The sequence below is a fragment of the Alligator sinensis genome, unplaced genomic scaffold (genome assembly GCF_000455745.1).
Source record: "Alligator sinensis unplaced genomic scaffold, ASM45574v1 scaffold647_2, whole genome shotgun sequence".
NCBI lineage: Eukaryota > Metazoa > Chordata > Crocodylia > Alligatoridae > Alligator > Alligator sinensis.
Window position 1 is genome coordinate 7,022,896 of NW_005841832.1, and position 25,230 is coordinate 7,048,125.

The 25,230-nt window shown below is 41.6% G+C and overlaps 1 protein-coding gene across 1 annotated transcript in view; it reads left to right on the top strand.

Annotated features, from left to right (window-relative positions):
• DPYD (dihydropyrimidine dehydrogenase) overlaps window positions 1-25,230 on the top strand; it is a 646,991-nt gene that overhangs the window by 617,071 nt on the left and 4,690 nt on the right. The window contains exons 21-22 of the mRNA XM_025193285.1: window positions 4,360-4,503; window positions 21,771-21,911. Of these exons, the coding sequence (XP_025049070.1) occupies window positions 4,360-4,503; window positions 21,771-21,911 (285 nt within the window). The remainder of the gene's footprint in view (window positions 1-4,359; window positions 4,504-21,770; window positions 21,912-25,230) is intronic.

A 25,230-nucleotide genomic window follows, 5' to 3' on the forward strand; every position in this document is an offset into this window, starting at 1 on the left:
GAGGGGGGGCTGAAGGAAGGGGGAGGGCCAGGTCCCATCCCTGCCTGCTCTGCCAGGCCCCCTGACCCCTGCCTGCTCCCCCAGCACCTCCCCCATGGCTGCCCCACCCACCCCAGCTCCTGGCCCTTTATAAAAAAGCCCCTACACATTGGGTGTTGCTGGGCAGGGGGGTGATCCCTGCTGCCCCCCACTGCCCCATCCTGCACAGGGGGGCTCTGCCACAAGCCCCCGACCCCCCTCCCCCAGCTCCCCCATGGCTGCCCCGCCCACCCCAGCTCTGGCCCTTTAAGAAAAAAAACAAGACAATCCCCTGGCTCACTGGCTCCTGCAGTGGCCTCAGGGCTTTGGGGGGCTCATGACAGAGCCCCCACTAACAGTGGGGGCAGCGGGGTTCGCCCCCTGCTGAGCAGCATCCAATGAGTAGGGACTTTTTTTTAAAGGGCCGGAGCTGGGGTAGGCGAGGCAGCCATGGCGGGGAGGGGCTGGGGGAGCAGACGGGAGTCAGGCGGCTTGTGCAGAGGTGGGAGGCAGCAAGGATCGGCCTCCCACCTGGCAGCACCCGGTGAGTCAGGGCTTTTTTTTTCAAAGTGCCAGGACTGGGGCGGGCAGGGCTGCCATTGCTGGGCTAGGAGAGCAGGTGGGGGCAGCAGCTGTAGCTCTGAATCAGATTCAGCCAAATTGATTTGGGACAGTGATTCGAATCACTGAATCAAAGCACTGTGCCCAGAATTGGCCAAATCCAAAGCGAATACTAGCCACTTCATACAGGCCTACTATTTAAGACCATGGTGCTCAACCTCCAGCACATCGAGTCATGTCATCCATGGGTCTACCCAGTGCAGTGGCAATGTTAATTGCTGCTCCCCTGCCACCAAATTTCTGGACCTATGGGTAACCAAATGATGTGGCCCTGCATAGTAGATCATGCCAGCACAGAGGGTCATTCCATAAGCAGATCCAGCCATGTGGGATCAGGCTGGCATGCCAGATCACACCTGCACACCAGATCCATGTGAGATCCAGCTTTTGGACAAGCCTCGCACCAGCCAGCCAGCCCATGAGGCCGGAAGATTGCACAGCGCTGATTTAAGATGTAAATTTGAAATTTTCCATGTTAAATATTTGATGAGATATTTATAGAATTAACCCACTACATGGGGGATGCAGACTTCTTCATACTTTTCAACAAAAGGTATGTTTTATTCTCAAACTTCCTGCCTTCAAGTCCTAAAAATTTGTGCAAAGAATATGTAAAAGCAGAAGTTCTGCAGGTTTTTTTGCCTATCCTTCCTAAAGATTACCTAATTTAATCAGCTAAATCTCAAATACCAGCCTGTATCATCAGAACAACAAACAACCATCCCCAATCCAGCCACTTCAGTAAAAATCTGCCAAAATAAATGAGCCTTACAGGATGCTCTGAAAATCATCGAATCCAGCCCCCATCTAGTCAAGGAAGAAGTCAAGAACTCTTCCCAGAAATGTTTTGTTGTCATCTATCTTTTAGCATTAATATCACAACTGTATGAACTTTATGCAGTGGGAAATGTGTCTTGATACAGATACAAAAGGCATATAGATCAAACCATACACTTTTTATAGCTGATACAACTTCATAATCCTACAAGAAAAAAAACATTAATTGCATGTGTGAAGCTTTCAGTGCACTTAGGGCAGGGCTGGGCAATTATTTTGGCTGTGGGGACACTTAAAGAGTTTTGGTGAGCTCTTGGGAGCCAGAGGGCGGTAGAGAGTGCTGACCTGGCCCCATTCTCCTGACACAGCTGTTTGCACCACCTGGTGCAGTGGTTGGGGGTCGGAGGGTGACCCAGGGAAATGCCAATTTATCATAGCTGCAATCCACTCCATGCATGTCCCTGTGACTGGTGCTGGTTCCACAGGGAACCACAGGGCAGGGAACCAGCACCAGTCACAGACACAAATGGGGAGCAGATTATGATTCTGCCCCAGGCCTCAGCCCTGCAGTGTCACCACCTCATGATCCTGGGCCCAGCCCTGACCACCCATGCCGTTCCTGGACACCACTCCGTGCCCACCTGTGGCCCCATCCCATCCACCTAGCCAAGTGCACCCTGCCTGCAGGGGTCCTTGTCCAGTCTCCATGGAGACCCTACCCACCCACTCAATCCAGCACCCCTAGTGGTGGGTATGGGGTGACTGGACCAGGGTGCCTAGTCAGCAGGGCTAGGGGTCAGTAGTGGTGGGGCACACACCTACTCCCAGGAGGTAGTGGGGAGATTGGTCAGGCTATTCCCAGCAGCACCTGTGTGCCTGGGGTGTCAGGAGTGGCCACATGGCACGGCCTGGGCTGTCCCCCGCATCTGGGCCAGGCGGGACCAAGGCACCCACCGCAGGCCGGATGGAATCACTTGGTGGGCCAGATCCTGCCTGTGGGCTCTATTTTGTCCACCCTTGGCCTAGGGCCTTTTAGATTTACTGACAGCTACATACTGATTCCATAGAAGAGGGGTTCTCTGTCTGAGCTTTAGAGCCTATTGTTTAGAAGGGAATTATGCAAATTTTTCCTTCTTCAATATTATCTGTTCACAATGTTTCCTTTTTACCCAGGCCTTATATCATTTTAGTATGTGATACTGCTTTTCTTACTGCTGCTTGAAACATTTCTTACAAATTTGTTGTGAGACATTCTTTGAACTTTTTATTCTCTAGGAATGGGAATTCTTTGTGTACAACTTATGTAAAGAAAAGGAATTTGATTTGCCTTTAATCTGATTCTTTGAGGATTTCACAGATTTTACACTGTTCTGCCCATCTTCTCTCACCTCCCTCTGTAAAATGCTATTGCTCTGAAGCCATTCTCAATATGGTCATCATATGAATTCTGGAGCTTTTACATTTGCAATGTAAATAGTATGGATCCTTAAGAGAGCCCTTGATTCTAGCACATCTGGGAACCGAAAAGGTTTTAGTGGAAGAAAAAACAAACGTATATCCTAGTGCCAGTGAGCAGGGCTAGAATGCCAAAAAAATCTAACAATTAAAAGGGCTCCACCCTTTCTTGTAATAAGAAGCTGAAGCCCCAAGGTTGGATATCCTGTATGATGATGGTTATTGGTGATTAATTTTTACTTAAGAAAATCAGCAGAGGAGCAGAATAATCATTGTTTAAAAAATAAAAGGTTTAAAATAAATATATTCAGAGCATGGTACGTGTTACTTTATCAGAGACTGGAATACTTTTTTTCCAATTAATTTTCAAAATTCATATTGTCATTGTCCCTTTAAAACTAATTATGATGGCATTGTTTCCAGTTGGACATACTTGACATACTGATATTGTTAGAATGAATTAATGCTAAAGATAACAATATAGGCTATTTATCCCCTGTGACTACATGTTAGCTATTGCAGTATAATTGCACTTAGACTAGGCTCTGTATTCTGTTTATTCACTTGATTTACATGCTTTCAGATAATGAAAAACTAGTTTTCCTGGGGCACATTCTGCCTCAAAAATAGAAGTCCATGTTTTCAGCCATTTTTAATTCACAGCAATACTTGCTAGGTCAGAGATCACGATGACCTTGGTAAGCTACAATTTCTCAGATCTCCATCAGTTAGACAAATGGGCCTTTTTCTGTCAGTAAGAGGCCGTTTAGGAATCTTTTGAAACTCAAACTAGCAATTTTATGTTCTTGGTTGAGACAGTGTTTTGGAATTCAGCACTATCTTCCACTTGCATTTATCTAATTATGCTCAGAAAGGAAAAGTTCTAGAAAATAGTGAGGACTGAACAGAGGTAGAAGTATGAAATTAAAATGTGGTAGTGTTCACTTGATACTTGCTAGTATTCGTCTGAATAGACCCACTTTTATTGCAAAACCGATGCATACGTGTGCTTTAAAAAGTCCATAGATACTTCCTTTAATGGTAAAACTCACAGTTATGAAGTAAGGTTATGAAACAAAACCTTGAACCATGAACAATGGTGGGGCTTCTTCAAGCAAACTGATATTGATTATGTTTTATGTTACATGATAGCTTTCCATGCCCTGTAAAAACAAAGCTGGAATTTTTGCTTGGTATTTATTTGTGGGTAAGTATACTACCAGAAGATAGGAGATGGTTGAATACTGTTCTGAAATTCAGCTATTTTCTTCCTACTTAGTATTCTGATTTTTAATATTGAAAGTATTTCTTGAAGTCAGATCCCGAGGTTCCTGATAAGTTTTTATTGACTTCATCGTTGATTTCAATGGGAGTTTTCCTGAATAACAAGTGAGCAAACACTCAGCAAAGAGTTACGACATGGGTATTTGTTAATACCCATTTCTGTGCTTTATAAACTCATGATCGTGTTTCTGGTTCTAACTTCAGAAACTGCCCAGTTTTGGACCATACCTGGAACAGCGCAAAAAGATAATAGCAGAGAACAAGATTAAACTGAAGCAACAGAACGTGACTGTTTTACTGCCTAAGAAAAAGCATTTTGTTCCCAAGAAACCCATTCCATCAGTCAAGGTAAGAAAAATACAGAAATATAAGTGATCAGCCACCACACAGCTTATTCAAATATTCGTTCTCACAAGTTTGAATTGGTTATTAGCACTTTAAAGCTTATTAGACATGTCAAAAAGTAAGCAACCCTATATACATGCTTCAGCTTTCAAGCAAAGCATGCAGTAAAAGATTTGTGTTTAATACACAGAAGTATATGTTCCTCTCTTTAATGGCACTTTTCAAAATCTGGTGGTAGGTGGGCAACAGAATAATAATTGTGTATGTGGGATTGGGTAGCATTCTAAAAAATAAAGTGAAAGTAAAAATGTTCAAACTTTTCCATTAATTTTTAATGCATCAGTTTTTGGATGCTCAGCTGACAGACATAGGGCTTGCTTTTTTGGAGGTGCTAAGTGAATGCTTCCCTCGTATGACTTTCATGGAAGTCATTCATGGTCAGCAGGTATGAAAATCAAGTCTTAGATTTTCTATTAGATCTCAGACTGGAAAATATTCCAGCTGAAAATATTCCTTGAACTCTTTGGCCTCCTCTATCACAGCCTGATCCATGTTTTACTACGCCAGACCCTTCAGTACTTTTATAATGATGCAACAGCCAATACTTCTAGACAAGAAATTATTGATAGTTTTGTAGTGTTCAGACTTGAGTGCTCAGAAGAAAGGTAAAAGATCCCAACCAAAGAATTTATGTAAATGCAGCCTCTCTTTTTGATACAAAGCAAAAAATGACTTCTGCTGAATTGGACCCACCCTCCTGATTATATATGAGAGGTTCATACTGTTTTCATAGAGATCTTGAAAGTGTCACTGAGCACCAAACCCCACTCTATTCTGCTGGGGCCAACTCAGGTATGAAGTGTTGAAGCCCCCCAGGGCTACCGCCTTGGCTGCTCTTAAGCTCTCTGTCTGTGAGAGCAGCAGCATGGGGCACTCTCAGCATAGCTTCACCACCTTATTTCCATATGGAGAAGTAGGAGCAGGTGGACAAGGCATGCTTGGCGATGCTCTTAAGAGTGCAGCAAAAGTGGTAAATACATGTCAGCGGCCTTTTGCCGGCACATGCCAGAGCGTCGGCTGTAGGCCAGAATTCTCTGCACCCCAGAGCAGCCAGCTGCCTGCATTCATTCTCTTGCTGCAGATTCCCAACCTCTCTGCAGCAGAGAAGCATAGATGTAGCAGAGCAGCAGGAGCCCCACTGGAGGGGAGTGCTAAGGGGACTTGGCAGTGCAGCACAGCTCTATGCCACCAATCCCCCATGCCCAATTGGACCTTCACAGGCTGGGTTGGACTATTTCATGAGCCATATCTGGCCAACGGCCTGTAGACTGCCAACCTCTACCTAAGAAGAATCTTAGGAGAAGTTGAAATACCATGTGAATTGCATCTAGATATATCATGCTCCATAGAACTTTCTCTGCATAAGATGGTCAGACTTGAAATATCACGTGAACAGTGGGTAGATAAAGTTTTACAGCTATGGAGAGGGAGAGACAAGAAATATACTTTTGCAGAGTTGGCTGATACATGTAACTTTTTGAGTTAGCTGACACAGCTGGAAGACAAATCAAGGATGATTCTGAGTGTTTCTGCAGCTTGAGCTGAAAAGTTTTCACAGCTCTATGACCTCCACTTCCTTTTTGGTTTGATTATTTTGGTTTACATCATGCTGATAGTGCAAGCAGCTTTTATTCTCAAGTGCTGGGTTTCTTTCCCTTATGTATATGAAAAGTACCAGTGAATAGTAATATGTTTTTTTTTAAAAATAGTTGAACATAGGCTTTATAGTTTTATTCTCCTTGCAGAGAAGAGTATTGATGTAATGAAAACAAAAACAAAACAAAAAAGCCCCACAAGTGCATTTTCAATGAGGTAGCTTGCTGCTACAGTAAAAAAAAAGAACCCTAAAACTCACAAAAAGTAAATAAACCAAATTGAAAAGAGAAAGTAAAAAGAGAAAGGACGGAAATAAAAGAAGAAAGGGGAAAAAAGAGGGAAAAGTTTGGAAGTGTGAACAAAAATCTCTGAAAGATATTGAAAGACAAATTTTAAAAAATTAACAGTAATGAACAAAAGGTCAATATAGTATGGGAAATGGGTTGAGAGGATGTACTATACAACAGGCCAAGATCGAGGGTCGGACTCGATGATCTATTGAGGTCCCTTCCGACCCTAACATCTATGAATCTATGAATCTGAAATCCTTAACCAGGTAAAGCACCGGCTGGATTCAAGACTAAAACCAGTCCTCTTTTTAAAAATATGTCTACATTGACAATCCAAAACAAAACTAGTATTTTCTACATTCTCACATACTTGCTTTGTGTATGTTCACTAAGTGGCTCCTGGATTGAGTGTGTGACTTCTAGGTATAGAATCAGAAAGAATAAAGTTAAAGGATGTGAAGTAATATGCCGGACCATGTAATTTATGAGATCTAATTCCTGGGTACAAAAGAAAGCAAGAATTAGTGGATTGAGGGAAGGTACTAAACTCATGGAAAAGAAAAATGAATCCTATAAAAGGAAAACTACTTTTAAAGACTTTAGATATATTTATATCATTTCCATAGAGAGGTCATCAGCCAAAGAAACCAGTATAGAGCTTTTTCTGTACATAGTTCAGATTGAAAAAGATCCAAGCAATTAGAAGAAAACAAGTAGCACCAAAATTGATTCACTATAACTTTCTCAGTGACTATCTCCCAAAAGGGAATGTTTCAAACAGGGCCAAAACTAATGACAATAATGGCAAGAAGATGTGCTATGATGAGCAACAACATTCAGGTTTTTAGGTAATTTACTCTCCCAAAGAAAGGTATTGATAGATCTAGCCACTGATAAATTCAGTCTCTGTCCAGTGGATTTTACAGAGAAAGCTTAACAAGTAGATTCAGAACAGCCACCACAGACTGAATGCAACTCAAGAAAGAAAGGAGCTCTTTAGCCCTTTTCTGATCCAGCAAAAGGTATGTCTACACAACTTGACCACAGATGGATGCCCCTGAGCATGCTCCCACCCATCGACTTGTTTTCTCACTCCCATGTGCAATTCCAGGACTGCAGTGAGACAGCTATTCCAAAGCAGCTTCCCTCAAGCACACTAGAGACAGAAGTCTTAAGAGCAGCCCAGAGGTGCTGGGGACAGCCTTGGAGGGGCTGTATTGTCAGGTTTGGTATGCAGGAGCATGTAGATGTATTGTGCTCAGGAAAGTCTCTTCCTGGACGAGCTGGGGGCAGAGTATAGACATACCTACAGAGACTCTCACAGACCTGAGCAGTTGTATCTGCAAACTAGTCATACTGAGAATGAATAGAACCTAGGTGCACCCAGTTGATCCCTCTCAGAATACTTCTTGTTAGTTGATGCCAGTGGTTCTCAACCTTTTTAGACTCCAGGCATCTCTCCAAAACTTTTCACAATTTAACAGCACCCCATATAAAAACTACTGTAAATGTATTCTCTATATTATAATATAAACAATAGAATTCTATTATTGTGTTCACAATTGATTGCATCACTACAATTATATTCATCCCACTGCCACTGCTACCACAGGCAGCTGGAACTGCACCACATGCCTCCTGTGAAGCCAGACTGGGTGGTGGCTGTGGCAGGAGCACGTGCTCTTGCTGCAGCCCTTCCTGATCCAAACCTGCATGCTCTCCCAGAAACAGAGGCACAAGGGGCAGGTATAACTGTCCCACACACCTGTTTTCAGGGGCACATCACATCAGAGCCAAACTGAGAAGAATCTGCAGTAGAAAGACATGCCTGCTTGCATAATGCAATGCAGTCAGGCACACCTTCATCTGCAGCTGCTTCCCAGTTCAGCCCTGACGTGATTCCTGAGAGCAGAAGCCTGCAGGGCAATTTCACCATGCGGTGGTGGCAGTGATGCTGGTGTCAGAGCATCCGTGGCTGGTTCTTGTGGCAACCCAGTTGAGAACCAGTGGCTTAGGTTTTGCTGATGCCATGGGCAGAGGGATAGAATTTGCTTTGTTTCTTTCAAGCTGGAGTATAACAATACACTCTACTTAGAGCTGCATTGGAGAACCACTTAAAAGCTTCAGCTAATGCTCATTGTAGATACCCAACTTTTAAAGGTGTTAGGTCTACACACTTATAATTCCTCTTCTTTAGGTTTAATAGTCCCCCTTTCATTATCCAATAGCTGATCTGAATGTGTGGCATTCCTTTTTATTCTTTCCTGTAGACTATACTTTAATATTCAGTCCCTGTTGATTTGTGTTTTGTACATTGTCTCACTTATAGCTTTAATATCAAAATTCCCCCAGTGTGTGTATATGTTCTGGCTTTTCTACTTCCAATGTCACACTTGCATGCAGGTACCACAGAAACACCTCTGCATTCCCTGAGTTAGAGCTGTATTACTTTATTTTTATCCCTGCAGCATTTTTGTAGTTTTGTCATAACTTCATTCTTTTTCCTTGAGGACCTATGTTATCATTTCAGTGTTTAATAATATTTCCTGTCCATCCAACCATCTGTTTATTTTAGTTTGTTCCCTTCATCCTCCATTGGCCTCTCTGTTCAATAGTTTAAACTCTGACACAGCTTTGCTTATCCTCTTGAGTAGGAGAGGACATTATGCCTCATCTGTTGTAAAAATAATCTTGGTACTCCATAAACCTAAATCACTAATTTGACCTATTTTTCATCCACACATCTACGTTCATTATACACAATATCTACCTCATCCTGATCACAAACTGTTAAGACTTTTCAGGAAATGTAGATGTGATTATATGATTTTTGCTTTATAGTGATTCTTCAACTATGGTTTACAGGACTTTGAGTTTATTCTTCCACGTGTTTTTTTTCAAGCTATATCATACTAGTGATTTCTATGCATTTCTCATCTTGTTCCTTATGACCCCTTCCCTGTGTGAGCACCTCAGAAGTACTCTCCTTTGATATCACAATCTAAGTAAATCTGAGTTAGATTAATAAGTGATGGGAGATCATCTAGATTGGGCTGGCCAGCCTATGGCATGGCTGCCACAAGTGGCATGGACAGCCTCTATGTGTGGCATGAGGTAGTCCCAAGGAAGGAGGCAGCACAGTGGCAGATAGGGCAGGGAGCAGAAAGAAGAGCAGTGGATCAAGAAGGGAACACAGGAAAGGGAGTAGAACTAAGAGCAACAGATGGGACAGGGAGTAGAAAGCAGAGAGGGCAGGGGAAGGGGATTTGACGGGTATGTGGGGAAGGTCAGGTACTTAATTTGTGGTACACCTGCCAAAGAGGCTGGTTCCCCTGCCTTAGATCCACACAGGGTAATGCTGAAAGTGGTGTGATACAGTAATTACATTCTTTCTTCTCTGTTGGTATTGAAGTAATGGCACAAATGCATTGATTTTAGATTAGGCAAGGTTAGAGCAGAACTCAAGGACTTTCCAGTTAACTTGCAAAACCAGAAGAAGAAGCATTGTGATGGCAGATGTTATTTAGTATTGGCAAAAGTAAGATTATACACAACAAAAGGAATAATTTAAAATATACAGGCCAAGTCATATATTCCAAATTACCCAATTCTAGTAATATAAGTAGCAAAATAAAAATAATATTTTACTCAACAAATCTGATGGCCATTTTATATGTAGGATGTAAAAGAATCAAAGGAACTCACAGAAGTCTCCTTATTAGGGAGTACAGGGAACAGTTAAAGAGAATAAGGACAATGTAGTTAGGCTAAATGATTTCTTTGCATTAGTCTTCAGCAGAAAGGATGCCAGAGAGACACCTTTCCCAGACCTAATTTTTCCTGGTAATAAAAGTTGCGCGCTGTCAGAGCCAGCAATATCAAAAGCACAAATGATGGAAAAAAGTAAGAGATTGAAGAGTCACAAATCACTAGGACCAGATAATGTATGGCCAAGATGGAATTTTGTAATAAAATGCCTAAACTGCAAACAATAATATGTTCATTAAGAACAATTACTAACTGAAAGACTGAGGAACTGCAAATGTTTGGTCTATGTTTAAAATGGACAGTAGACATGCTCTGATATTTACAGATCTGTAAATCTTACTTTGGTAAAGCAGGTAAGATAGTTGAAATGCTAACTAAACCTCAGATTCTAAAGACAACATAGATGAATATATGACACGCAGGTCAGTATGAAATGTGCAGATTTTGCCAACCTGCTATTCTTCCCCTGTTCAAGAACACTTAAATGTATGCTAAACAACACCTCTCCAAAACAGTAAGCTAGGGTGTTAATCTTTTGCCATTCTGAAAACTGATCATTTTATTCCCACACTTTATTTTCTGTCTTTTAGCCAGTTTCAAATCCCACCGCACAGTCTCTTAGTATCCATAATAGTTTCTTATAAGATACTTTTTAAAGGTTTTCTGAAAGTCAAAATATGTTTTAAGAAGTGGTTCTCTTTTAATTATTACTTTATAGGTGTGTATAAAGAATTCTGTTTTTACCTTAATCTAACTCTCATCATTTTTCCACGTTAAATAATCAAATTTTTTATGCTGTATCCCCCTACCCTCTACTGCTGCCAACTTGCAAGTGCTTAGAGTTTCTAGGCAGTAAATTTTCATCCTTGATACAGTATAATGTGCCAAAATGGCTCTTTAGGTTTTAAAGCAAGCATTAAGACCACAAGCATTTGGGTTACCTTTGGAGATCATCTAGGAGACATAATACCAGTATTGTGCTGTCCTCCAATTAAAAAATCATTTTAATTTATGCCCTTCATTTTTTTTGTGCATGGTGTTTTACAGCATAATCTGTATGAAATGAGACAAACAGGTGGCCAACCCACCCATAAACCATGCATGAACAATGAATTTTATTTGCAAATACAGTGTTGCTAATACCATGGCTAATGAAAAGCTAATGATCACCACATGCTTTACATGTTAACATTAAAAATGCAATTCTAGTAATAAAAGTAGCAAAATAAAAATAATATCTTACTCAACAAATCTGTTCCTTGTGTGTATTCAAAACCACATCTGCTTGCTTTGGTGACAAAAACTGAGTTTTAACTTTTTTTTAAACTCATTAGCACTGGTACTTCAATAAAACTAATGGATTCCATTCTAGTTCAGTCCTTAGCAACAGAATTGCTAACTAATTCCAGTTGCAAAACCAAATCCTATTCTAAGTTAAACCTATGTATCTCTATTGAAGCACTTTGCAGGTGTAACAGAAGAGAAGAATTCAAAAGCAGTGGGATTACATAGATTTAATCAAGGACAGAATTTAACTTGAAGAATTTTTATTGCTGATGATAATGTACAAGCCAGAAAGAACACAGCTTGACTTTCAGAACCTGGTTTGTGTTTATAGGGCTTGCTGTTAGCAAAAAATAAAAATAAAAAAATCATTAAACTGTAGCAGAGCAAATTTAATCTGGAGGCCATTGAGATACAATAAATATGATATCCCGTGATACCATTTTAGAGAGTCCCTTTTCTGGAATGGAGCTGCACTTTAAGCAAAAAAACAGCAGCAAAAGAGCTAACAAATTCTTGCTATATATTCTGTTTCATTCCAACCATTTATGTTTGATCCAAGCAAGAAGCTCTGAGGTACCTTGAGATGTTGTAAAATCTTGCACCTGCAAAACATCTTTTTAAGTACTATTATTGCATGTTTAATCAATAAATGTACATGGTGCTTTACAGATACAGGCAATGCTCTTGCTCTAAAGAGGGTATTGATGAAACAAAACAGAAAAAAGGTATCAGAAATTATATATGAAAAATAAATCTTGGCATAATATTTTGCAATCACAACCATGACTATTTAGTTTCTAATATGTATAAATTTGTCAGCACAATGTTCTAAAGATAGCCTTCACATGTGGGATGTGAGATTCCCAAACCGGGGTATTTGGGAATTCCCTGAGAGGCATGGGAGTAAATGTATGAACCTGGCAGAACACATATACTTTATTTTAAATTCTGTAAAGATGTCTTGAGTTGAATTCATTCCATCTACCTGTGAGATGGCACTGTCACCTACAAACCTATCAGTGGGGATCATCACTATGAGGATAATCTGACCTACGCTAGGGACAAACATTACATATAAAACAGATTAAGTGATCATAAACTGGTTTAAACCTGTAACAGAACAGATGCTCAGTGCACATAAACCTGTTTGAAAATGGCTAAAATCAGTTTGAGATAAACCTGGTTGAATGTAGTATCAGACTTAACTGATTTGGGTCAAACTGGTTTATGCAATGTCTGTCCCAGACCCCTGCTGATTTAAGATAAACCAGACACCCCCAGCATCCCGGCATGCTCCCTGGGCTGGACGGGGCGCTCTTCTTCACAGTGGGGCTGGCCTCTCCCTTCTACTTCTGTCTGGCTTCCCCCTGCTAAACAGGGATTATTTCCCCTGCCCCTCTGCCTTACGCAGACATGTCCACATTAGCTACCAGACCACATGCTGGCTGCAGTCATGCTGTTGGGAGACAATCGCGGCAGACAGGCTTTTTGGAGCTGATCAGCAGGTAACTTAACATCCTTCCTTGGAAACGCTGTTTGAGAAGAGCTGTTTGCTTCCCCCCCACCCCCATCACTCTTTGCTAAGCACAAATTCCCCGCTCTCCTTTGCCTTGCTGAGAAGATGAGACGGTGTCTGTGTATTAGCCAGCAAACCAAATGCTGGGTCTGTGCTGAATCAACAGGTAGCTGGTAATGTCTCTTTGTTGTTTTCTTAATGTGGCAATAAACACGGAGATAGGGGTGATAAACACTATTATCAGTCCCCCCACACCAGCTTACTTGCCTGTCAGTTTGCTGCAGACAGTATATAGAAGCAGGGAGGGAGAGTGAAAAGCTCTGTATCATCAACAGATGCATGCACTGCACACACACCCTTGCCTCAGAGTGCTAGCCTGGGGCTGCAGGGGCCTGGCTATTCTGATCAGCACTGGAAGGGAAGGGAGGGCTGCTCTAGCACCCCCCAGCTTCTAGCCTGAGCCACTGTAAGCATGTGCCTGAATTTCCTCAGGCCAGAGAGACTGTCTGCGTGGTTGAAAAACAGTTCAGCCTAGCCAGGTTAGACTCACCTGCAAAGGTTGAATCAATTCAGGCTCAGGCTTTTTCAATGTCTGTCCCTAAGGTCCAGTCCCCTGCTACTGCAGGTGACCATGTCTGATAGTCCCAATAATAAACTTATCAAACTTTTACTTTACAGCCACTATTTAATCTTGTACCACTGATGTCCGGTGACTAACTTTTCTCCTTCTCTGATATTTATAAAGAGCAATCATGGCTCTTTACAACCTTCATTTTGCTAGGCTAGGTAAGTCTTTCTCTTTTAGTCTTCTTTTGTAAGATAGCTTGTCCATTCCCCTGATCAATCTAGTAGCACTTTTCTGCACCTGTTTCAGCTTCAATTCATCTTTCTTAAAATTCATCCTTGATTTAAAGACTTCAAATGTTAGAAGAATCTACCAGAGCCCTCAACAAGTTGTTCCAGGCTAATTACCTTAGATGTTTATATGCGTGCAGCCTTTATTGTTTGAATTCATATAGCTTCAGCTCCCAGCAGTACATTTTCTGATGCTTTTTTCTGCTAAATTAAAGATCCCTCTATTCTCAGAGATCTTCTCCCTTTGCTGATACTCTAAAGCATAAGCAGTTGATGGAAAGCTTCGTCACTTTATATGATGCGCTATTTTTACATAATTATAGGAAAGTCTGAGATCCAGGTGTAAAAGCTGGTACTTGGAGCCACCGTGTGTATTTGTGATACAGACTGGTAAATTTTGGCTCTATAAGCCAAAGATCAGAGCATACTCAGTACAGCTAATTACACATGCCAGTGTGCATGTGTACACACATATGCATGTGCACACACTAAAATACAAAACAGACAAATCTGTGTGTATTCTGCAGAAAACAGGACGTAAATGCTGCAATCAGATTCTTTCATTAGTGTAGAGTCTAATACTGAACTTTGCAGCAACCTGAAAATGGCTAAGGTCCAAGTAGGCCCACAGATTTCTTCTGAATTAAATAAGAGAATGAATACATATAAATTAGAGTCTGATCAATTACATTTCTATGCTGCCTTCAGATAATCAATGCACGATAGATATTTATATTGATACAACATTCGTGCCCTGGAGATGTTTTCAAATGGGATCTGAATGTTGAAACTGTTGGATAGGAGACACTGGGGCATTTAGCATGTGAGCAGGAGAGAGGCAATTAGGGTTCTGCCATAGAGACAGCATTCAAGTGTTTTAACCCAGGAGAAGAGTGCAATTCTCAATTTCCTTTCCTACAAGGATATAGTATTGCTATGTTTCCTGTCTGAGCAATCACTGACAGCAACTTCTCTTTCCTAGACCTCTATACATACACACATTTCCTCTGCATCCAGTCAGGATGGATAGCTCAATGGTTTGCCTGTGTTATCTAGTTAATATTGCTACTTAGATGGATACTATTAGGTGGATCTCCAAGTTAATCGTAGAATCATAGAAAATTAATGTTGGAAGGGATCTTAGGAGGTCATCTAGTCCAACCCCCTACTCAAAACAGGACCAGCCCCAACTATCTCATCCCAGCCAAGGCATTGCCTAGCTGGGTCCTAAAAACCTCCAAGGATGGGGATTCCACAACCTCTCTGGGTAATCTGTTCCAGTGTTTTACTACCCCTCTAGTATGGAAGTTTTTCAAAATAACTCACCTAAAATTCTCTTACTGTAACTTGAGACCATTGCTCCTTGTTCTGTCATCTGCCACCACTGAAAACAGTCTAGCTCCAACCTCTTTAGAACCCCACTTCAGGTAGTTAAAGTCTGCTATTAAATCCCCTCTCAGTCTTCTCTTCTCTAGACTAAATAAGCCCAGTTCCCTCAGACCTCTCTTCAGAAGTTATATGCCCCAACCCCCTAACCATTTTTGTTCACCTCTGCTAGACTCTCTCCAATTTGTCCACATCCTTTCTATAGTGGGAAACTAGCCTCCAGGTGTGGCCTAGCCAGTGCAGAATAGAAGGGAATCACTTCCCTTGATCTGCTGGCAACTCTCCTACTAATGCAGCCCAGTATGCCATTAGCCTTCTTCACAACAAGAGCACACTGCTAGCTCATATTCAGCTTATTTTCCAATGTAACCCCAAGTCATTTTCTGCAGAGCTGCTTCTTAGCCAGTTGGTCCCCAGCTTGCACTGGTTCATGGGACTGTTCCATCCTAAGCGCAGGACTTTGCAGTTGTCCTTATTGAACCTCATGAGATTTCTTTTGGTTCAATCCTCCAATTTGTCGAGGTCTCTGAATCCTAGCCCTACCCTCCAGTATATCTATTCCTTCCCCCAGCTTGATGTCATCTGCAAACTTGCTGAGGGTGCACTGCATCCCATCTTTCAGGTTGTGGATGAAGATATCAAACAAGACAGGTCCAAGAACAGCCCCTAGGCACTCCTCTTGATACCAGCTGCCAACTAGACATCAAGCCATTAATTGCTTTTAACCTAATGTTCTAGGTAGTTTTCTATTTGCCTTACAGTGCATTCATCCAACACATACTTCCTTAGCTTGCTTGCAAGAATATTGTTGACCATATCAAAAGTCTTGCTAAAGTCAAAGTATATCACATCCATTGCTCTCCCTGCATCCACAGAGTCAGTCATCTCATCATAGAAGGTAGTCATGTTGATCAGGAATAACTTGTCCTTTGAGGACCTGCTCCATAATTTTTCCAGGGACTGAGATGAGGCCGACTGGTCTGTAGTTCCCCAGATGCTCCTTCTTCCCTTTCGTAGAGATGGGCACTATGTTTTCCCTTTTCCAATCTGTTGGGACCTCTCCTGATCACCACGAGTTTGCAAAGGTGATGGTCAATGGCTGTGCAATCACATCGACCAACTCCCTCAGCACCCTTGGATGCATTGCATATGGCCCCAGGGACTTGTACACATACGTCTTTTCTAAATAGTCCCTAACTTGTTCTTTCACCACTGTCAGCTTCTCCCTTCCTCCCCAAATTATGCTGCAAGTTACAGTCATCTTGGAGCTGACTTTGCTGTAAAGACTGAGATTAAAAAAAAAGCATTGAGTACTCCATCCTTTTCTGCATCATCTATCACTAGGTTACCTCCTCCATTTAGTAACGCCCACACTTCCCTGATCTTCCTCTTGTTGCTGACATACCTGTAGCAACCCTTCTTGTTACCCTTCACATCCCTAGCTAGCTTCAATTCCAGTTACACTTTGGCCTTCCTGATTTCATCCCTGCATTCCTGAGCAACACTTTTATAGTACTCCGTAATCATTTGTCCAAGTCTCCATTTCTTGTAACTTTTCTGTTTTCTGTTTTAGCTCACTAAAGAATTCTCTGCTAAGCCCAGTTAGTCTTCTGCCATACTTGCTAGTCTTCCTGTGCGTTGGGATGGTCTGTTCCCGTGTCCTCAGTAAGGTTTCTTTAAAATACAACCAGTTCTCCCAGACTCCTTTCTCTCTCAGACTGGCCTTCTGGGAGATCCTGCTCATCAGTTCCCTGAGTGAGTTGAAGTCTGCTTTTCTGAAGTCCAGGGTCCATGCTTTTCCTCAAGATCCCAAACTCAATCATCATGTGGTTGCTTCTGCCCAAGTTGCCATCTACTAGTATGTTCCCCACCAATTCTTCCCTGTTTGTGAGCAGCAGTTCAAGAATAGCATGGCCCCTAGTTGGCCACTCTAGCACTTGCACCAGGAAGTTGTTCCCAAAGCTCTCCAAAATTTTTCTGGATTGCCTGTGCATTGCTGTATTGCTCTCTCAGCAGATGTCGGGTTGATTGAAATCCCCCGTGAGAACCATGGTCTGTGATCTGGAAACTTTGATTAGCTGTCTGAAGAAAGTCTCATCCACCTCATCCTCCTGGTCTGGTGGTCTATAGTAGATCCCCACCATTACCTCACTCTTATTGCTCTCCACTCTGATCCTAACCTAGAGACTTTTAACAGGCCTGCTGCCAGTTTCAGACTGGAGCTTTGAGCAATCATACAGCTCTTTTACACAAAGTGCAACTCCTTCTCCTCTTCTCCCCTGCCTGTCCTTCCTGAACAGTTTATACCCATCCATGACAGTGCACCAGTCATACAAGCTTTCTCACCAAGTCTGTTATTTCAATCATGTCATAGATCTGTGACAGTACAAGGACTTCCAATTCTTCCTGCTTGTTTCCCAGGCTTCACACATTCATGTACAGATACCTGAGGTAACTAGTCAATTGTCCTACTTTCTCAGGAGGAATAAGAAGGCCCCCTGTGCCCCACTCCTGCTTGCCCTTCCTCCCTATCACCCACTTCCGTTTACCTCAGGGCTTTGGTCTCCATCCACCAGCAAACCTAGTTTAAAGCCCTCCTTACAAGATTAGCAAATCTGTCTGTGAAGATGCTCTTCCCTCTCTTCATCTTTTCCAGCAATCCATCTTCTTGGGACAACATCCCATGGTTGAAGAAGCCAAAGCCCTGCTGGTTACACCATCTGAATAACCATACATGGATCTACAGGCTGCATCTGTTCCTGCCTGAGAGCGCTGATGCAACCTCTGACCGGCCGCGCCCCTCATTTAGGCAATGGGGGGTCAGGCGGGAGCACCGGTGCCCACCTGTGAGCGCTGGCCGGGGAGTGAGAGCACCAGATGTAGGTCACGTCTGCTTTTGGGAGCAGCGCAGCCGCTCACAGGTCAGCAAGTTTTGCCGCAGGTGGACCTTCCCTCCCCTCTCTCCCCCCCGGTCACTGACTGGTTACTGGGGGATCATGTGCCCCCCCCGACTAAGGTGGCACCAGTCGCCCATACCTGCCTGGGCTTTTCCTCTTGAGTGGAAGGATTCAGGAGAACACCACCTGAGCCCCTGTCCCCTTCTCCCTCTCACCCAGACCCCTGTAGTCACTTCTGATCTGCTCAGGGTCCCACCTTGGCAGTTTCATTGGTGCCCACATGAAAGAGAAGCATGGAGTAGTAATCCGAGGGCCAGATGAGTTTTGGTAATCCTTCCATGACATCTTGGATCCAGGATCCAGGTAAGCAGCAGACCTCCCAAGACAATAGGTCAGGCCTATAGATGGGAGGGAGAATCCCTTATTCAAATGAAGAAGAATTATTTACTCCACTTTTAGAGCTATTGTTGTAGGCTCTCTGAAGATTCAGGAAGACATTACTGCATTAGCTTGCAATTAATTTACTATTTGAAGAGGTTTGGTTTGGTTTGGTTTGGTTTTACAGCCATGATAACTGAAGTTATCTAAGTCTGGGAAGTAGCATCAGTGGATGCTGGGAACTATGGATACTCAGAATATGAGCAAACAAAACCATTCAAATTAAAAATAATTAACAAAAACTCAGTTTCCAAATCCCAGTTTTTCAGCAATTGTGTGATTGTGGGAATTTTTGACAATCTAAGGAACTGGAATTAATTTACTGAAATGAATGGCCTCCTTTTAATTGTTACAGGTTATCATGTTTGACAGATTGCAACAAGATAATCATTGGTTAGTCACAAAATCAATGCAATGTGCATTGATAAAATAAATTGTAGTTTTAAACCATATGTTTTTTGGTTTTTGTTGGGTTTTTTTTTGCATATTCCAGTAAAGAACAGAATATGAAAATGAGGGGAGGGAGGGAGCAATTCATATCAGAGTCATTACCTGTGCAGAGGATGGCTAAATGATTTGATGCTCTCTATTCTAGAAGAGATTATAGTAGGGTTGGTATGGTGTTGTAGCATTGGTGGTCTAGAAACATACAAGAAGCAAGGGCATATTTTGGTCTGGGCCAGACCTTAAGAAGGGCATCGTGTTCGAAAGCTTGTCCAATATGTTTCCCAACTACACAGCTGGTCCAATAGAAAATATCATGAACAACCTTGCCTCTACTAAGTAAAGGTTTTGAGCCTGTCACCCAGGAGTTTTCCAGTTGATTTGGATCAAACCTATAATGATAATCACAGCTACTCCTTGGTCTATTGTGCAAAATAACTAAGAAGCCAGTTCTGCTCTTCACATAATTCAGAGAGATCTATTAAATATTTTGTCATGTATACATTTTGAAGCAAAAGTGAAATGTGTCTTAACATCACAGAACCTTCATTTATTTATAATGGAGTCATTTCATTTTAGTCATATGGAATCTTATCTTTAAAATATGATTTATTGTAGATTCCACAACATATTGTGTTTTGTTAAAAGTTGATTTAGAAATCACACATAATACCTAGACAACTTACATACCAACACAGAACTACAAATGTATTGAAACATGATGATGTTCTATCCACAGCACATTCAGAGTGCCCAAAATGAAGCCTTTTTAATGGCATTTGCCCCATTGCTGTGCTAGGTTCTCGGCAAAGTGAATTGCAGGATAGTAGACAGTATCGGTAAGTATTTATACCATTCAATACCTTGTAGCAAAGCTGACAAGGTAGCATATCAGAGATAGGAAGTGCTGAGTTCACCTCATCCCAAGAGGAAATATGGAAATTTGCCTGATTTTATGTTTTGGTTGAACACAGTTACATTTTTTTTCCTTAGATCACTCTGCAGGATGTAACATACTTAACTCAAGCAAACTGTTTCTGCTAAAACTAGCACATGTATTAAAAACTGTAACTATTAAAAATTCAGCATTTTGCCCAGTGGAATTCCAGATACTATAGATTTCTCTGTTCTGAGAATATGGAAAAACTGAGCTAGCCTTGAGCCAGACACTGTGTAGGTTAATACTTTGTCATGGTGTAAATGTAAATTCTTCTTTTTTTGCAGAAAGGGTTTGCAAGGGGAAATACTTTCCATTTGTTTTGGGCACAATTCTTTATACTAATTTCAAGACCAGGTAGCAGTTGAGCCCATTTACTTGTAAAATGGTGAAATTCTCTTGCCTTCTGTAGTGAACTTTCTGCAGAAATGTTTCCTCCAACTCTGTTACTATGTAGTGCTGTCTGCTGTTAATGCCTCTCTCTCATGCAGAGGCTTTAGCCACTGGAGCTGCTAGTTATTGACTTAGCATCCATATCCCCAAAGCATAGATGAGCTAAGGAGACTCCCTATCCCTCACTTTATAGCTTACCTGTACTGCTGCCACAGGACAAGAGCCTAGGATTGCATAGTATTAAATAACGGTATGCCCTGCTATTTACAACTGGGCTTTGTTGTTGCTGAAGTATATCTTGTGTTTCAGACATCAAACAACAATTCAGTTAATCTATAAAACAAACAAACAAACAAAAGCAATGTAAGTAGAGCAGGAATATGCAACATCATGTGAGAAAACCCCTCTCTGATACGCAACCATACATTAGAATGTTTTAACTGAGAGCGAGCTGTGGTCTGGTAGATTGATCCCTAGAAACCACAGTTCTGTTCCCTTCTCAGCCACTGATAAGTCACTGAACCTTGTTGTACAGTAATTATCCACGATACTTACCCACAATATTAAAGGGCTGAAATTAAAAAGCGCAGCAAACAGGAAGCCCAGAGTGGCACAGTTATCATTTACATTGTTATTTCAATTGTGTTTATTTATTGAAAGGCAAACATGTTTGCATCTCTAAGGGATATTATTATATGACTGTGTTTCTCCATGTCCGGGCCTGGTGTACAGACATATCTACAGTAAAACAGCATACTTCTTTCAGAAAAAAAAATAGGGGGCCAATCCCACAAGCCCTAATTCATACAGGTTATTCCTCTTCAAGTTAAAAGGATTTTTCTCCTTTGAAGGATTTTCAGGCTTAGGGTTATGTACTGTAAACCTGCGATGTTTGCAATAAAGATCTAATTCCCAAACCATTTGCTTGTGTTTCTAAGAGAGAAGCAGCTGTTGTCTCCTTTGTCACTTGTTAATCAAACCCCTTTCTATTCTTACTGCGAGTTCTTAAATCTGTGCTAATGAAAAGTGACCAAGGACAACCACATTGTATGTGTCATGTCACTGTTGTGCTCCATTTTGTTCCCTGCAGCATTACACAATGGTAGCTAAGCATAATTTAATTAAAACAGCACATTCATACCAAGTGCTAAATGTGAAGGATCTTTGTGGACAGATAAATATTTTTAGCTCAGCCTACATTTGAAATTTGTGTGTGTTCAGTACCTTTTATTCATATTTGTAATAAGGATGAAATGTTTGATTTTAATATTTATATCAAAATCCCTACCCATTGCTATAGCATCTGCAAAACCCTGCCATTCTAAAATCTTGTAGCATGCCCCTACACAATCATAAAAAACCCTGGCTATCTTCTAAATGATTCAGTATTTTTTTTTCCCTAGGATGTAATTGGAAAAGCACTGCAGTATATTGGAACATATGGCGAGCTTAGCAACACAGAGCAAGTTGTGGCTCTGATTGAAGAGGAAATGTGTATCAACTGTGGCAAATGCTACATGACCTGTAATGATTCTGGCTACCAGGTAAGAGCACAGCTGTAATTAGCAAAAAAGGCACAGCGAGTTATCTTTCTGCCGCTGAGACAGAAAGAATCCACCTTCTGTTAATGAGCATGTGGTACAAACAGATGTGTAAAATATTGGATTTTAATATCAGCATGCTCCCAAGTTATACTGTGAGAACCCTGACTGAGCCCTTTGTCGGGGTTGTCAGTGCACCATCATGTGTTTATAGTAGAGTGGGGATGAATAGGACTGATATTCCACCTCAACCTCTCTGTTTGTTTAGGCTTCTTGGGTGTAAGGGGGCAAGAGGCGAGGGGATGGATGTCCTTCTTCGGCTGTTTATAGGGGGAGAGGGAACATGGGGTGGGTGTTGAGAGGAAGGGGATGAGGGGGACACAGTATGGACCACTGTAAATTCAGATCTTCAGATAAATGAGGGATATGGGGCAGGTTTCATCCTCTCACCACAAAAGGTAGGGGAGGATTGCAAATATGTGTGCTAGCAGTCTGCTGGAAAGAACCTAAACCTTGGCTTAGGCTTGTCATATTCATAGAATTTGGAACATTGATTTGGGGTAGATTTTCATTTCTATGTGAATCCACTTTCCCAGGATGATGGTTTAACTCACAGAGACTGTAGCAATGAAAGTCTTATAAGATGACTGACCCAGAAGTCCCTGTGCCCAGCTTATACCATGATTTTGAGCTGAAAGAATTTCTTACAGCAAAGTGTTTGTTTTTTTCAGTTACACCATCTACCAATGGAATTTATTAATTCTGTGAACCATTCCTTGACTAGTCTTTGCTTGTCTCCCGTATTTTTGGGGGCCTGCCATGTGGTAAGAAAGTTGTAGAAACAGGGCAAGCCCTATTAAGTGGTATGTTCTCTTAGGAAACCAAAAGATGATCCACCAAAATCCTTGTGAAAGTTAATAGTCCTTCTTATATTACTTTCCATGGATTTTATCACAGTCTAGGAATATTGTAACAGGAGGGGTACATTAATTAGATAACAGGTTTATACCGTAGAATGGGTTTTAGCTTATTTCGAATGTATCCTATTCAGTAGTAAGACTTTGATTTTTTGTCCTTAAACTAGTAAAAGACATGGTCCCATCAATTTAAAATCACATGCTCAAGTTGCAATAATTAAATGTGGGACTAAGGGAGGTCCCATTTTAAAAAAACAACAAAGCATTACCATATGTCCCTGAATCCAACACTACTTTGAATTTAAGATGACCCCACCCCAATAATTAGTTTATGTACATGGAAAATTCATAAATATGTTATAATTTTCCATTTATCCCCATCCATAGGAAGGCAGGCAGTCTGACCCTCACACCTTACTCCCCCCTGCCTGTGCCCTTACTGCCTGCCCCCCATCTGCCCCTGCCACCTTTCCCCCACCCAGTCCCCAACCCTCACTGCCACCTGATCCCCCACTCCTTCAGCTGTTCTACCTCCTGCTTAATCCCTGACAGGCAGTACTGTCCAGTTCTCTCATTTACTTCTGCAGTACCCCCAATCTTTCTGTTGCCCCATCCCCTGACCTGTAGGGCTGCTTTTTTCATCCCACCTGTTGCAAATCAGAAGTGCAGTCAGGGGATGGGGCAGCAGCATGCTGAGTGATGGACAGCAGCTGAGTTCTTCCTGTTCCCTGATCCATGCTACTGTCCCTTCCCCAACCCATGCTGCTGCCCATCTTCCACCCGTGCTGACACCTATCTCCTGCCCATGCTGCCCCCAATCCTAAACCCTTGTCCTGGCCCTGATATATACTCACTGCATGGCTGCTGATTTCATGGCTCCAAGGAGCAATGGCAGCCCTACCAGCTCCGATTCCCATCATGGAGCAGAGCTGGAGCACTGATACTCCAATCCAAGATGAGGTTTGTTTTCTCCCCTGTTGACTGAGGGAGGAGTGGGGGAGGGGAAATTTGTCTTGGATTCAAATAAATATGGTAATATTGAATCTAAATCCAGATCATGCCATTACAATAGCAGCAGCATTTTCCAGCAGCATTGCCAAATATTCTTCCAGACATAGCAGCCTGCAGGCCTCTTTTCCCTCTGCTCACTTCATTTATTGGTTCATAAGTAACAAAGCCCTTCTGTGCTCTCAACACATTCTTTTCCTCCACAGCAGAATGAAAGCCCTAAAAGCCTTAGTTCAAATCTCCATATAGTCCACTAAATTATGTCATAGGACTGGAGGAGTTACTGTAAAGTGATGAGAGCTTAACTTGCCCTACATTAAAGTGCATTCACTTGCAGCTTTTTTTTATTATAGAAGTGATGCAAAATATATCACCAATGGGAAATGGCTTAAATGTTTTTTAAGTCAAATGCAATTGCAGAATTGAAATCTGGTTTTGTCACTTTAAGTCATTTGGTCATCTTGGGCCACGTGGTGCCTGCAGTGGCCAAGCAAATAGTTTGAAAGGTTTGTTTAGACCATGGAGGCTATAGGAAAATGAAGCAGTCATAGATGGGGGAGGGATTGGGGGTGAGGGAGGAGGAAAAATAGTCTTTTTACCATCATGAAAACATTTCTGCACAATGTAAAAAACAAGTAGCACTCAAAAGGACTGGATTCTATCACTTGTGTGACCCTCATTAAAAAAGGTACAATAACATTCTACTTTGTCCACAGTTGAACTTACATTGCAATGCTTGGGAGACTTCCTGTAGACTAGTATCAGACTCATAATAGAGATAAACCAAATAACATATCTATAGGAATACCTGAAAACAAAATATTTTTAAAAGCTTCTTAAACTACATTTCACTGGACTACATTACTATAAAAGATATAACCTAAATACCTTTGCACACACAGGGCTGTAGCTGGGGGCTCAGTGCTAGCATGTTATCAAGGGTGGACCAAGAAGCCACACAAATACTCCATAAGTGAAAATCATTATGTAGACAAAGTATTCAGATTTACACCATCTGGTGTTCTGTTTCTATATGAAACTGCCCTCTCTTCACTACTAATCATATTGCCCAGAAAAAGGGAAAAGGCAGCACCTTCTTTAGTACCTGCTAGAAACTGTCCTTTCTACCCTGAAGGGCCTGGAAGCTTTTCAGTAATGTCTTTCCTGCCATCAAATTTCATATCAGAGGAGAGTGTAACCCTTAGAGACATTAGTTTAGAGTTCACATTCAATGCCACTTGATCTTATATATTGTTTCAAAAAGTAATTTTGCAATAACTGAAGAAGTAAAGGTGTATGTATCCCAAAGAATGGGTATTTTTGCAGAGGAATAAAAATTTAAATTAAAAAAAATCTTTTGCTGGATGCAGTTTTTCCAGAACTTCCAGCGTGTAGGA